The sequence below is a fragment of the Agelaius phoeniceus genome, chromosome 2 (genome assembly GCF_051311805.1).
Source record: "Agelaius phoeniceus isolate bAgePho1 chromosome 2, bAgePho1.hap1, whole genome shotgun sequence".
In the NCBI taxonomy this organism is placed as follows: domain Eukaryota; kingdom Metazoa; phylum Chordata; class Aves; order Passeriformes; family Icteridae; genus Agelaius; species Agelaius phoeniceus.
Window position 1 is genome coordinate 24339811 of NC_135266.1, and position 12828 is coordinate 24352638.

Below are 12828 nucleotides of genomic sequence, written 5' to 3' on the forward strand. Positions count from 1 at the left end.
CTCACTTTCAAATATACCAGATAACTTGAACTGAATTAATGAAGATCCACAGAGGAAGACTTTTATTTTAAGATGCTGAAGATTTCACCTGAAAAGATCTTGTACTCTGGAATTCTCTTAGCTTAATAGAATTTGTAGGCAGCAATCACTAGTGTTCTGCTCAACAGCAGAAACTGTTCTCTAGTAGAGTGTCAGCACCAGTGCTGAAGATGCTTGCATCTTGACTTGGTTCTTAGACTTAGAAGGAAAAGTCCTTGGGCTCCAGTTCCAAGCCAAAGTCCTCATTAGCACTGAACACTTCCTGCTTCCTGTTCTTTTTTAGCTTTATAAAGTTTCATTCTGCCAGAAAACCCAACAGTGAAGTCAGGATAGGTGAGAGGGGTGAAATAAATTGATGCATTTTAGAAGAAATCCAGTGCATTTACTATGAAAGACAATATTTTCCACCTCCCCAAATCACAATGCTTCATGTGGAAAAAGACAACATGGCTGGAACTGTTCACATGATGCTTTGCTGTCTGACCTCTTCAGAGGCAGAAGTCTGGCAATTTTTGCATTCTAATAGCAGCAGCTATTTATGTGGAGTGAAAAGTATTGCAGCAAGAGTGGCCTACAGTCTTACACTAAAGTGGACAGAATTGTAGAATGGTTTGGCTTGGAAAGGACCTTTAAGATCATCTGGTTCCAACCCTCCAGCCATGGCCAGAGACTTCTTCCAGTAGAAGATGTTAAACTCAGGGCCCCATCCAGCCTGTCCTTGAACATTTCCAGGCATGGGACATCCTCTGGGCAACCTCTTCTAGTGCCTCAGCATTGTCACAGTAAAGATTTTCCTTTTCCTAGTAGCTAATATAAATCTTTTTCCTTTCAGCTTAAATCCACTCCTCCTCATTCTGTCCCTACAATCCCTGACAGAGTCCCTCCCTGTCGTTCCTGTAGGCCCCTTCAGGTGTTGGAAGGTTGCTATAACTTCTCCCTAGAGACTTCTGTCTCAACTTTCTCAGCCTATCTTCATAGCAGAGGTGCTCCAGGCCTCTGATCATCTTTTTGGCCTCATTTTGCCCTAGCAGGTCCATGTCTTTCCTGTGCTGGGACCCCAGAGCTGGATGCAGTGCTCCAGGTGGGCTCTCACCAGAGCAGAGCAGAGGGGCAGAATCCCCTCTCCCCCACTGCCTGTGGTGCAGTCCAGGCCACAATTGGCTTTCCAGGCTGCAAGAGCACAGTGCTGGCTCATGTCCAGCCTCTCATCCATCAGTAGCCCCAAATATGAAATAGTAAAATCTTGCAAACATGCAATCATTAAATTATTTACTCTTTCTGATATGGTCAGGATAGCTTTTCTAGATTCATGCTCATAAGTTCCTATACGCATACACTTGCATAAAGATTTATATGTTTATCAATTGCTCCATCTTACCCCGCAAGCAACATATTTTAATGTATCGGCTCTGGATAACCAGTGAAGCATTTTTAAATTATGTCATCTATTCCATAAAAATCACTTGAGGAACTTTTTTATGTGGTAGGCATGCCAGGAGTTAGACTCGATGATCCTTGAGGGTCCCTTCCAACTCAGCAGCTTCTGGGATTCTGTGACATTTTTTTTAGTTTAGCAAGTGGTAAGTTGCAAATTAACTTTCAAATAATCTACCAATAATATATGTAGTGCAATTTTTCTCTGCATAATTTTCAGTTATGAAGAATTCAATTTTATTACATAAAAATACTAATTAATTCTGTTCAAAATGTAAATTTAGATCTCAAATTCGAACTATGGAGTTAAAAGCTCAGAATTCAGGAATTATGCTTAGCATGTTGTCAGCTAGATTTAAGAGGCTTTGTTGAGAGTTCTTTTTGGAAGAAAGCCATTAACCTCCTTAAAAATTTAATTTATTATTTAATAAAGCAATTATGCCTTCTTTTTTTCAGACCTACATTGGTGATATACTGTTACTTGTTAACCCGTTTAAAGAACTTCCTATTTATTCTACCATGGTAAGTATTCTCTTTTTAAAAGTTTGCAGATATTTTTTCACAATTCATATGGTTCATTTGACCAGTCAAACCCCTAAAATTAATTAATGTATAGGCACATTTTATATGGGGGGCATCTTAGTTTTAGTATTTTAGCAAAGCCTTAAAAATTTCTTCCAAGATACAGCTATTTTTTCTGTGTCTTTTTGGTAAGACCGCCATTTTCATAACACTTTGAATGAGCAGGACCTCTTTTGGTTGTTTAAAAATAGTTCCTGATGACCTTGGTGGTTTTTGCCACAGTCAAACTTACAGAAAAAGATGCATACTTCATACAGTGGTTGTTTGAGTTCACACCCCTTGCCCAAAGCATGATTATGGAGATAACAACCTTGGATGGTGCACAAAGGCTCAAAATGTCTGTCTGTGCTCCCCACCAGGCTCCTCATCTGGGGCACTGCAGAGAGCAAAACACTGAGCACCAGCTGAGCACTGCCCTGGGTTGGGCACAGGGAGGGGGCTTGTGCCAGGCACCGCCAGCGTTTGGGCAAGGGGGATTGAGCCATGTGAAAACATCCAAGTGTTTTGATCTCTCCTTCATCTTCACCCAGATCTTTTAGAGATACAGCGTTGGTATAACTTAATTTATCCTCCCCTCTTATCTTCTCATTGATGCACAGAGATCACAGAGTTCAGCCTCCCTGACAGGGAATGTCCAAATATGTCTATTTAACTTACAAGAATTATAAAGGGTTAAAAATTTGGGAAGCAAATTGTCATTTGTGGCTGTTTGCTGCATCATGTGGCTTGGTGTGTAACAGTAGTAAATCTGAGAGAAAGAAACACAGTGATATTCATGGTAGAAGCAGCAGATTCTAAGGAGGGAGTCTGAATTTATTTCTAGAAATCAAAATCATCCATCATCGCCAAGGTTTTAGATGATGGTATTTTTTCCTGGCACTGTGTATTTTATATTGGATACATGATTTTGTGCACCAAGAGAGAACTGTCAAGAGGAAGAGTTTACATATTAAAATGTTTCCTGAATGTTTGCTGCATCTTTACTTCTCTGTGATAGATCTATTTAATTAAGTTCATCATGAGACACTTTTTTTGTCCTGTAATTGTTTGGGTCACCTTGGATAATAATTGCTTTCACTTCATCTTTGTAATCTGCAGACAATTGTGCATTATGCAGGTATTTCCCAGATGATCAAGAAACCGTGGTTGTAAAACCACTTTGTTTTTGAAATGCTCCAATGTAGTGCAGCATCTTAGCTGATGTTGTATTAAAGTCTCTAAGTGTTAGATGGTCTATGTATTAAAGTAATAAAAAGTGATGATCTCAATTCCTCACTAAATGCTGACATGCTATATGATGTGGCTCATTAGTTAGCATTTTTGTTTCAGGTATGCAGTTTGTTAGCTGTCAAAAAGAAAAGGAATGCAAACATGTATTGAGCATGATACTATTTTTAGAACAAGGATGAAGCAATGAAAATATACTCATCTATATATTTTAATAACAGCCACATTTTATGTTTCCTTCTTTTTTAAAAAAACAATGTATATAACTTTTTGACAGACAATTTTGTTATTGTGCAGTGATTGCACACACTTTGTTCCAATAGAATACTACCAAAATAAATGTTTCATAAGAAATCATTCACTCTGAGATGACATAAAGAATCACACAATAATGGACACTGATGTACTTTGCTCCTTATGAAATTCCATGTAATTGCAAGATGACAAAATTATTGCATTTCTACATGGAAATACACTGTACAACTACACTGCACATTACAATAGCATTATACAAAAGACATGCAAGTACAATTTTGAAGGTATCATAGTGACTGTAGAAATGCTTGAGCTGCAGTCTTGCTGATTTGTTGCATTCCTGCAGAATTTACTTGTGCCCGATTAGGACAAATATATTCTTGAAGTTCATGTTAGAAAAATACATAAACTTGCCACATTTTTCATTGAGCATACTTGTGTGAAGGTTTTTCTTTGTATTTAGTGACATTCTGAAATGATTCCTGGGGAATTGGTGTGGATTTAATCCTTTTGGTCTGGTAGCCCCTAAGGCCTGACTGAGAAGATATCATGGAGGATTCATTCAGCTTCACTGTTGTAGATACCCCAGGATTAAATAGTTTAGTATCTAATTAAATAAGACAGCATGGGACAGAAAGGGGTGACATATCAGGATATCCTCAGAAAAAAAAAAAAAAAAAAAAGTGGTTTCTATAACAGATAATTGGATTTACTCAGGCTTTAAGGGTAGTACATGTTGCCAGCTATGTGTGTCAGGAGTTATTCTATATTGCAGAGAGCCTATTTGTGGGAGACGGCTCTGCCATGTAATAAATTATTAGTTTATAAATGATTCCTTTAACTTTTCATGGGATGTTCATATTTAACTTTGTAAATTTTCAAGTCAAGACATTGAAAAACTATAAATGTAAGGCATTAAAATGTAGCTTACTAGGTTTTCTTTTACTTAATGCACAAACCAGCACTGTTAAGTCCTCTAGTTATGTTTCATTTTGTATCTTAATTAGACTTTCTGTGTTTTAAGATTTATTTTCTGTAATTAAGATCTTCATAGCTGTTGTAAAGGTATCACTTCTATACATAGAGAAGTTCTGTTCATAATGCTTAGAAAGCTTTACAGAAGACCCAAGATTAAGGAGGTGAAACATAACTGTTCTGAAATGAATTTATCATTTTAATTTTCTATAATTTTTCAGGTCACTCAGCTTTATTTAAGTAACTCTGGAAAACTGTGTTCCTCACTTCCCCCACATATATTTTCCTGTGCTGAAAGAGCTTACCACATGCTATTCCAGGAGCAGCGTCCCCAGTGCTTTATCCTCAGGTGAAAATTTATCTTTCTATTAATTAATTTGTACCTCCTGCCTTTCAGCAGTTTCCCTTGGGCCTCAGCAGTTGAGATTTCAATTTTTTTTTTCTCTAACTGATTTTTTTTCTGTGTACTGATCTCTGTATCATACATTAGAGCAAAATAGAAATGAAAAAGGTTTAATTACATCTCAAGTTCATAAATTCTCTTGGGCAATTGCCACTCCATGTAGCTGCATCTAATTAGGAACAAGAGTTAATGGTAAAGAATTCAAAACTGCTGTGTGTGTTTGCTGATATTACATGAATCAGGATTAGAAACAGAATCTATTGACAATAAAAATGATAAGTCCTTGACTAAATTATAAACCCCTGTGGTGAGGCACCTGTATTGGAGCATGCACTCTGCCTCTGTTTGTGTGACCATGAGTTTGTTCTTTAGCTCTCCAAGCTCAAAATAGATTTAAAATGGACTTTAACCTTTAACCCTTACTCACAGTGTTGTTTCAATGATAAATAACTTCAAGATTGTGAGTAATTGTATTAGTAATCTGTGAAAAAAGTTTCATCCAAATATGCTGGTTTTATAATGGTGAAATTTGGCATTCACCTGGAATGTTTTAATCCCCAAATCTATTAATCCTTCTTTTCTCAAACTCTTTGAAAACAGTGCGTCTGGTGAATTTGATGTACTCAGTCAAAGAAATGTGTCTCTCAGTCTCATCCCTTTTCAATCTTTTCACTCTTTACATACTTTCCTATCTTGTGAATCTTTAATCTTAACATCCTCCTTGGGATTAGAGACTCAATGAGATTTTAAAAGACCTTTGAAATCATCGAGCCCAACCTTTGACTGAACACCACCTTGTCAACTAGACCATGTCACTGAGTGCAGTTCCAGTCATTTCTTGAACACCTCCAGGGATGGTGACTCTACCACCACCCTGAGCAGCCCATTCTAATGTCTAATCACCCTTCCTGCAAAGACCTGAGGCCCAACTGTCCTGCTTTAGGGTAAATTTGGGAGAAAACTTCTAAAGGGGTTCTTCTTGAAAGTAAGTTCAAGTGGACCCTCCCCCAGCTGGTTTGGAAAAGATTTCTTTGGAGAAAAGTGGAAAAAAAAAGTTTATTTTTGTTAAATTGTTTAACAGGCAAAGCATTCACTAGGACAAAATTTGAATAATATAAAACAATGAAACCTCTTGCCAATCTGAAGATATGACAAATTCAGAAAGTCCCCTTGGTGGGCTGTAGCTCAGCTCACTCAGTCTCTTATCAGTCCCTCCAGTGCTGGAAATGTCGCAGCCCAGGCCTGGGCCACTGGGCCACAGGTGTGAGCTGCTGGTGCTCTTCTGGTGTTCAGCCCAGAACAGGTTCAAACAGTTCCAAGAAAAAGAAAACACAATAGTCCAGGGAACTTCTCTGCCTCAGCTAGCCAAAACAAACCAAAAGCAGAGGAGAGCTCTGTCCCGCCGTCTGTCTGTGCTGCCGATAACACAGTCCGGGAGAAGGATACAGGGGAGCAAGTGCAGTGCCTGATTACAAACTCCCACCTTCACTCTTGGAACCAGTCTTAAAGGTGTAAAACTTATTTCTGGGCTAAACAAACGAATGGGGATACAAGCATCAAAAAGTCACTCTAGGGCACCTAAACCTTCCCTGGTGCAGCTTGAGGCTATTTTCTCTCTGTTTTGTTGCTGGGAGAAGAGGTCAATCCCCACCTGGCTACACTCTCAGGCAGTTGTAGAGGGCGATCAGGTCTCTCCCAAGCCTCCTTTTCTCCAGGCTAAAACTCCCCCAGCTCCCTCAGCCATTCTTCCTAGGACTTGGTGCTCCAAACCCTTGAGCAGCTCCGTTGCCCTTCTCTGGACTCCCTCCAGCACTTGAATTTACTTTCTTGAAGTAAGGAGACCAGAACTGGACACAGGACTTGAGGTGCAGCCAAATTTGTTACCTTTTTACATTTTTTTCCCCCAGTCACTTCACATCTGATAAAAAGCTCACTCACTGAAATAGAGCATTTTACAACAGGAAAGCATTTAGCCAAATCACTGAAGAACCTATTATCAATTATTTGCAATTATTTTAGGTTTGTAGCAAGCCAGCTTTATTCATATATGCTTAACACCAAGAGCTGTCTTTGTATAAACTTCTAATGGAAGTTATGGAATAAAATGATATTATTAGTTATGCTCTTAAATAGCCAGTAGGTGGACTTTTCATTATTAGCTTCCTTCTGACTGCATTTTGCTCCTGCTTTTCAGGATATGAAAATACATTAAGCACTGACAAGATAAGTAAAGAGCTGTCCAGGGAGCCTAAATATAGTCCTGTTAAAAGCTAAGGATCCTTAATAAATCAAACCAAAGATTTATGGCATGCTGATTGCTAATTTTGTGAGTCAAAAAGTCATAATGAATACATAAAATGAAATGGTCTAGCTTGTTAACAGTCAGGAGTGTCAATATCCAATGATACTGTTGTGACATAAATCACGTATTTAAGCCAAATAATCTGGAATGGGGAGAAGTCCTTGTGTTTTACAGTGGAATTCATTGAAAGCTTTGGATTTCCTCAGTTTAGCATCACCAAAAGCATTCTGTTCAATTTAATTTTTCTTAAGTATAATTCCATGTATTTTAGATGCAATGGGCTCCTGCAGTACAGTTACATATTTGTATTGAAACATTGTTTAGAAATACACTGTCCAATTCAGCTTAATTTTAGAAATATAATAAAAAATAATGATATCTCTAACTGATCAATCAAAAGATTGATCAGTTACAGATAGCATTACTGATAATACAAGACTCATTCTTTTGTATTTAACAGTTTTGCTTGCACATATTTGTTTCAAATCTAGAAACCTCAGTCACTGGGAGCAAGACTCAGTGTCTCACTTACTTACTCTGAAAATGGAGAAGAAATAAATTATTCTGACCCCCCAAAAGTGTGCGAACTTAGTCACTCTTCCCTGGATATACCTTACTATATTACTGGGAATTTGGAGTAGTAATGCTCCCTGTAGTACAATAAGAGATTTGTTTCAAAAGTTCATGCAGAACAGCACACCTGTCTTCCTTTAAATCTGGTGGAAATCAGCATATGACATTCTGTCAGCAGTTTTCCATCACTTCTGATCATAGTTCAAGTACTGCAGGAGTAAGTTATGTTACATATGGTATGAGTGTGGTATCTTTGGTCAGAATTGAAAATGAAGCACAAAAAATAAAACCCCGCCATTTATAACATCTGAAATGACAGATATATTGCTTACAAGTTCTGTATTTTGTCATATTTTCCCTGAATAGATGATTTATAGAATTTCTTTATAATGGGGTTGTTGTTTACCTAACAGTAATGATCCAATCATGATCCACTGTTCTGAAATCATAAAGGTATAGACAAAGCTGCCTAAGATGTAGAAATTGGGGGTAAGCAAGTACTTCTCAGCACTTGCAGAAAGTAATTATTAAAAAGTGCCTGGGGTTGGCTGTTTTCTGACTCTTTTACCTGGGCTGCCTTGATTAATTTTTTCCATGTGATGGCTCTGTCTATCTCAAAGTCCCCCTCCATGCAATATATATGATAATGGATGATAATCCAAATGCTGTAGATTTGACAGTTGTAGCTTCTTTAATTCCCCTGGGTGTATAATGGGTCATGTTCTTTGCTTCACATGACTTTGTATTTTCACACTTTCAATTGTTTTTTTTTCCTAACAAATTCAGATTTTAATTTTTTTTCTTAATTTCAAAACAGAACTTATTTTTTAATTATTCATAGTATTTGAAGAAAGACGTTTTGAGCTGTAATTAAGGCTGTATTAACAAAATATTTAAAAAGCAATAGTAGGGAACAGGCCCTCCATCAGGTAGTTATAAAGAAAAGCTGGAAAGCCAGAGGGGGAAAGGGGAGAAAACTTCATGAACTTCCTTCCTAACTAACTAAACTTCATGTTTCTTCCTGAAGTCTCACCTAAATTTCCCCTCTTTCAGTTTGTACCATTATTCCTTGTCCTGTCACTACAGTTCCTGACTAAGAGTCCCACTTTGGCTTCCCTGCAGGGAATTTTGCTTATTTCCTCCATGCCACCACTTTTCTATCGTTTCTTTCAACATTGGTCATTCTATTGCCTTTCACCCTATTTACTCACCCTATACAGTTTCCCTGTCAGAAATACTCATTTTATTCTACATCACAAACCAGAAATCACAGCAATCTAGATAGAATCACTAAAGTCAGAATGTACTGCAGAAAGCGGGCAGGTTGTAAAATCAATCAACTTTTTATTTTCCTTCCTGTTCCTTTTGTATTTTCTTTCCATTCTTCCTATTGTATTCTTCACTTTCCATTTCTTCTGATTCCCCATCATTACCACAACAGTAATTTCCCCATCTGCAAAGAGAACCAGGCAGCATAAGTGAGCTCCTTTACTGGATGAAAGATAAAGGAAAACATAAAATTGGTGCTATAAGTACCTTCAAAAAGACTTGAAAGCATTAGATTTGATTGGTTTGACCTGTGGTACAAGACAAGGTATGTTGACAGCTCTGACAGCCTTCATGTATATACACAGTCTGTCTGTCTCCTATGTTGTGTTCTTTATTTGTCATCCATAAACCTTCTGTTATTTGAAATAAAGTTTTGATGGAGGTACCTTCAATCCATTCAAACAAAGCTAGCAGAGAATATAAATAACATTTCAGTTGTATAACTAGCCCTGATTCCTCCCTCTCTTCCTTGCCTGTCTTGCAGTGGAGAAAGTGGTTCTGGGAAGACTGAAGCCTGCAAACAGATAGTGAAACACCTCACTTGCAGAGCCAGCTGCAGCAGAAATACCTTTGATACAAAGATAAAACACGTAAGTAGCATTCCGACCACTGAGTGAAATGAAGCAAAATCTTGGCCTCTTGGATAGACAGAGATATTTGAGTTGTGTGGAAAAAGGTGTCAGCTCTGTAGAAGTTCATAAATGGCTTGTTTTCACCTTTGAAGTAAAACAAAGTTGGTTTTTTTTTTTCCATGAATGGGAATGGGATTGGGATTAAGCTCACATTGATCTGATAAAAAGCATCTCCAAAGTGGAGATAGTTTTGTTTCTATGTTTTAGTGACTTTGAAAATCAGTGTTGCAGTGAATAGGAAACATGTCTGTGATAAGGAACTGTTTCTTATACACGAAATTAATTGCCTTCAGTAAATAAATAAATTTGCCTGTATGGTATTTGCTGGACAGTATAAGAAGTGTCGAGACATCTGAAGTAATAGTATGCAAGACAGAAACTATAAACTTGCAGGAAAACTGCAAGGATTGAATGAAGTCATATGGCTCAATATCTGTGTACTAAATATATTTAAGAAATAGGTAAGAGTTCTAAATATTTTTTCAGTCATACTTAATTTACAAAATATATACCCATATTTAATTCCCTAGAAAGGTTCACCCTGAAATTTTAAATTATGCTGAACCCTGGATTGCCAATTCAAATTCTTTAAAGAAATTACCTTTCCTGATGAAACTTCTCATCTGAGATACCAACTCAGAGACAGCTATCAATGGGTCTTAATGGGGGTGGAAGAGCATTATCAAATTTTGGGTATAGAAAGACCCTTTAAAACTAGCTTAGATGGGATATCTGACTTTAGATGGTAAATGTATCAGATCTCATCCGCAGGGAATAGAGATTCTAATTTAGTTACCTTTTAAAGTAACTAAATGAACACAGTTTTCTGGATTCATTCCTGCTGCAGTTATGCATAGCACATTAAATTAATAAAATTGCACAGGTTAAAGCAAGTGCTGAATTAGTCTAAAAGCAAACACATACTTAACATCTCTACTGGAGTGGAACTGGAACCAAAACTTGGCTGGCTAGATTTCTGCTGCCACCTACTGCACAGACATCTGGTTTAATTAATAATTGTGACTGGTTTAATTTTTAGAGCTTCTGTACCACTCCACAGCTTCTCTTCCCTCCCCAGTTCAGTTAAAGTTCATCCACCTTCATGAAAAGAGTGATGTCAGAACAAGTGTATGTGCACCACATTGCAGTCAGCTTCAAGGACGCACAGAGGAAAGTTCTGAAGGGAATCTGTCAGGGTGCAAGCAACTAATTATACACAAAAAAGCTAAATACAATGGCTGTGACCATGAAAGCCTAACATGGAAATGCATTAGTGAGATGTGCCATAAAAAATGTCTGAATCTCTTTTCCCCTCAGTTTTTACTAGTATAATCTTGAAATAATTCTATTTGAAATCAAGAATTTATGCCATTTCTGACATGATATAAAACTTGTAAATTCCTCTGTTGGATTATTAGTATTGACTGACTGTAGCTTTAAAAGCTTTCAAAGATTTTAATATTTTGCTAAGTATGACAGTTCCAGGAATATGATTCCAGTCACTCGTGTCTGAATTACTGGTAGGGACACAGCTCATGTGTGAATCTTACACTTAAAACTTCTACTATTCTGAAATTACTTTTTTTGGAATATATTTATTTTGAGCTGTCTTACTTTAATTACTATTTTGGAAAAAAATCTGCAAAGTATTTTTTTTTAAGTATGAGACGAAAAATGGTCTTCTTCTTTTTCCCCAATAAATTAATTACAACCAAACCTCACAGATGTTTCTTGAAATATCTTCCTGTTTATTTCCTCTCTTTTTGCTTCTTTAATATTATTTTGCAGGTAAACTGTATCTTGGAGGCCTTTGGACATGCTAAGACACCCTTGAGTGATTTTTCCAGCTGTTTTATAAAGTATTTTGAACTACAGTTTTGTGAGAGAAAAAAAACATTAATTGCAGGTAAGTATCACTTAATCTGTAAATTTTGATGTCACGCACAAAGTGTCAGATCAGAGATCCCAGTGTGCCATGCACAGAATTGGACAGCAAGGGATTCAAAGGACATGAAAGAGGCCAGGGGGGTCAGGGAGTGTCAGAGGAACAGATTTCACAGCCTGTGAATTGATCACTCGTCACGAGTGAGCAGTGCTCTGTTCTAAGCAACCACAAGGTGGCAGGAAAAGACAAGAAACAAATTGACAGCAGCAATTCCTTATATTTCCCAGGCGGTCATGTTTCGTTTTATTTCACAGGTCAACAAACTGAGAGAGCTGTGAAATAAAAGTGAAAAATGGATTAAGTTGTTAAGTTGTGCTTTTGTACCTATTATTGTATTGGGTATTTTAAGTATCCCTTAAATTAGTGAGTAATAGAATATGTTTAGTACAAAAAAAAAAACAAAAACAAAACCCAAACCCAAACAACAACAAAACAAAAACAAAACAAACAAACAAACAAACAAAAAAAAACAACAAAAAAGCCAACAAGTATATTCTGTAATACTGAAATTAGAAGTAATTTATTTCAGCTTAGAGCTTCTTTTAAAACAACTAGGAACCATATTGTTGTTTATTCTTCTTAGAGGCAAGATAGTGTGAAATTCATTCCTGCTTTCAGATTAAGTGTGAATCTTCTGATCCATAGTAAGAATTCATTAGTTTCAAAAAAAAAAAAAACCAACCAAAAACAGAAACAAAAACAAATACCTCCAAAAAAACAAAAAAAGAAACAAAAACAAGGAAATTGAGCAAACTTTCAGCTTGATTCTGAAAACTCTCTCTTCAGAAGCAGTCAGAGAGAGCTTTCCTTTCTGGTCCACATAGGTCATCATAAAGCTACTCGCTGTCAAAGCAAAGTATGTCTGCAGAAACAACTACACAGTTTCCTACTTGCACTGTTCCTGGATGCAGAAGCTGTATTGCATGACACACTTTTGTTCCAAGTAAATTAAAGTAAATTACATTCTGTTAGATAAGCATTTCCAAATCTACTCTCTTTTTTTTTTTTTTTTTTAATTTTAAAACTCTTTTTTCTGAAGAGTTTCCTAAAATTTCTTTGGAAATATTTCCAATTACATTTTCTTGAGACAGTTCACTATACTCTAGAAAATATGATAGTGCCTTCACGGGAA

The 12828-nt window shown here is 36.8% G+C and overlaps 1 protein-coding gene across 4 annotated transcripts in view; it reads left to right on the forward strand.

The window, feature by feature from the left end:
* The window catches only part of MYO16 (myosin XVI), a 357627-nt gene that overhangs the window by 191250 nt on the left and 153549 nt on the right, over window positions 1–12828 (forward strand). For all 4 annotated transcript variants that reach the window (XM_077173308.1, XM_077173307.1, XM_077173306.1 and 1 more), the window contains exons 12-15: window positions 1930–1995; window positions 4734–4861; window positions 9604–9709; window positions 11540–11657. In XM_077173308.1, the coding sequence (XP_077029423.1) occupies window positions 1930–1995; window positions 4734–4861; window positions 9604–9709; window positions 11540–11657 (418 nt within the window). The remainder of the gene's footprint in view (window positions 1–1929; window positions 1996–4733; window positions 4862–9603; window positions 9710–11539; window positions 11658–12828) is intronic.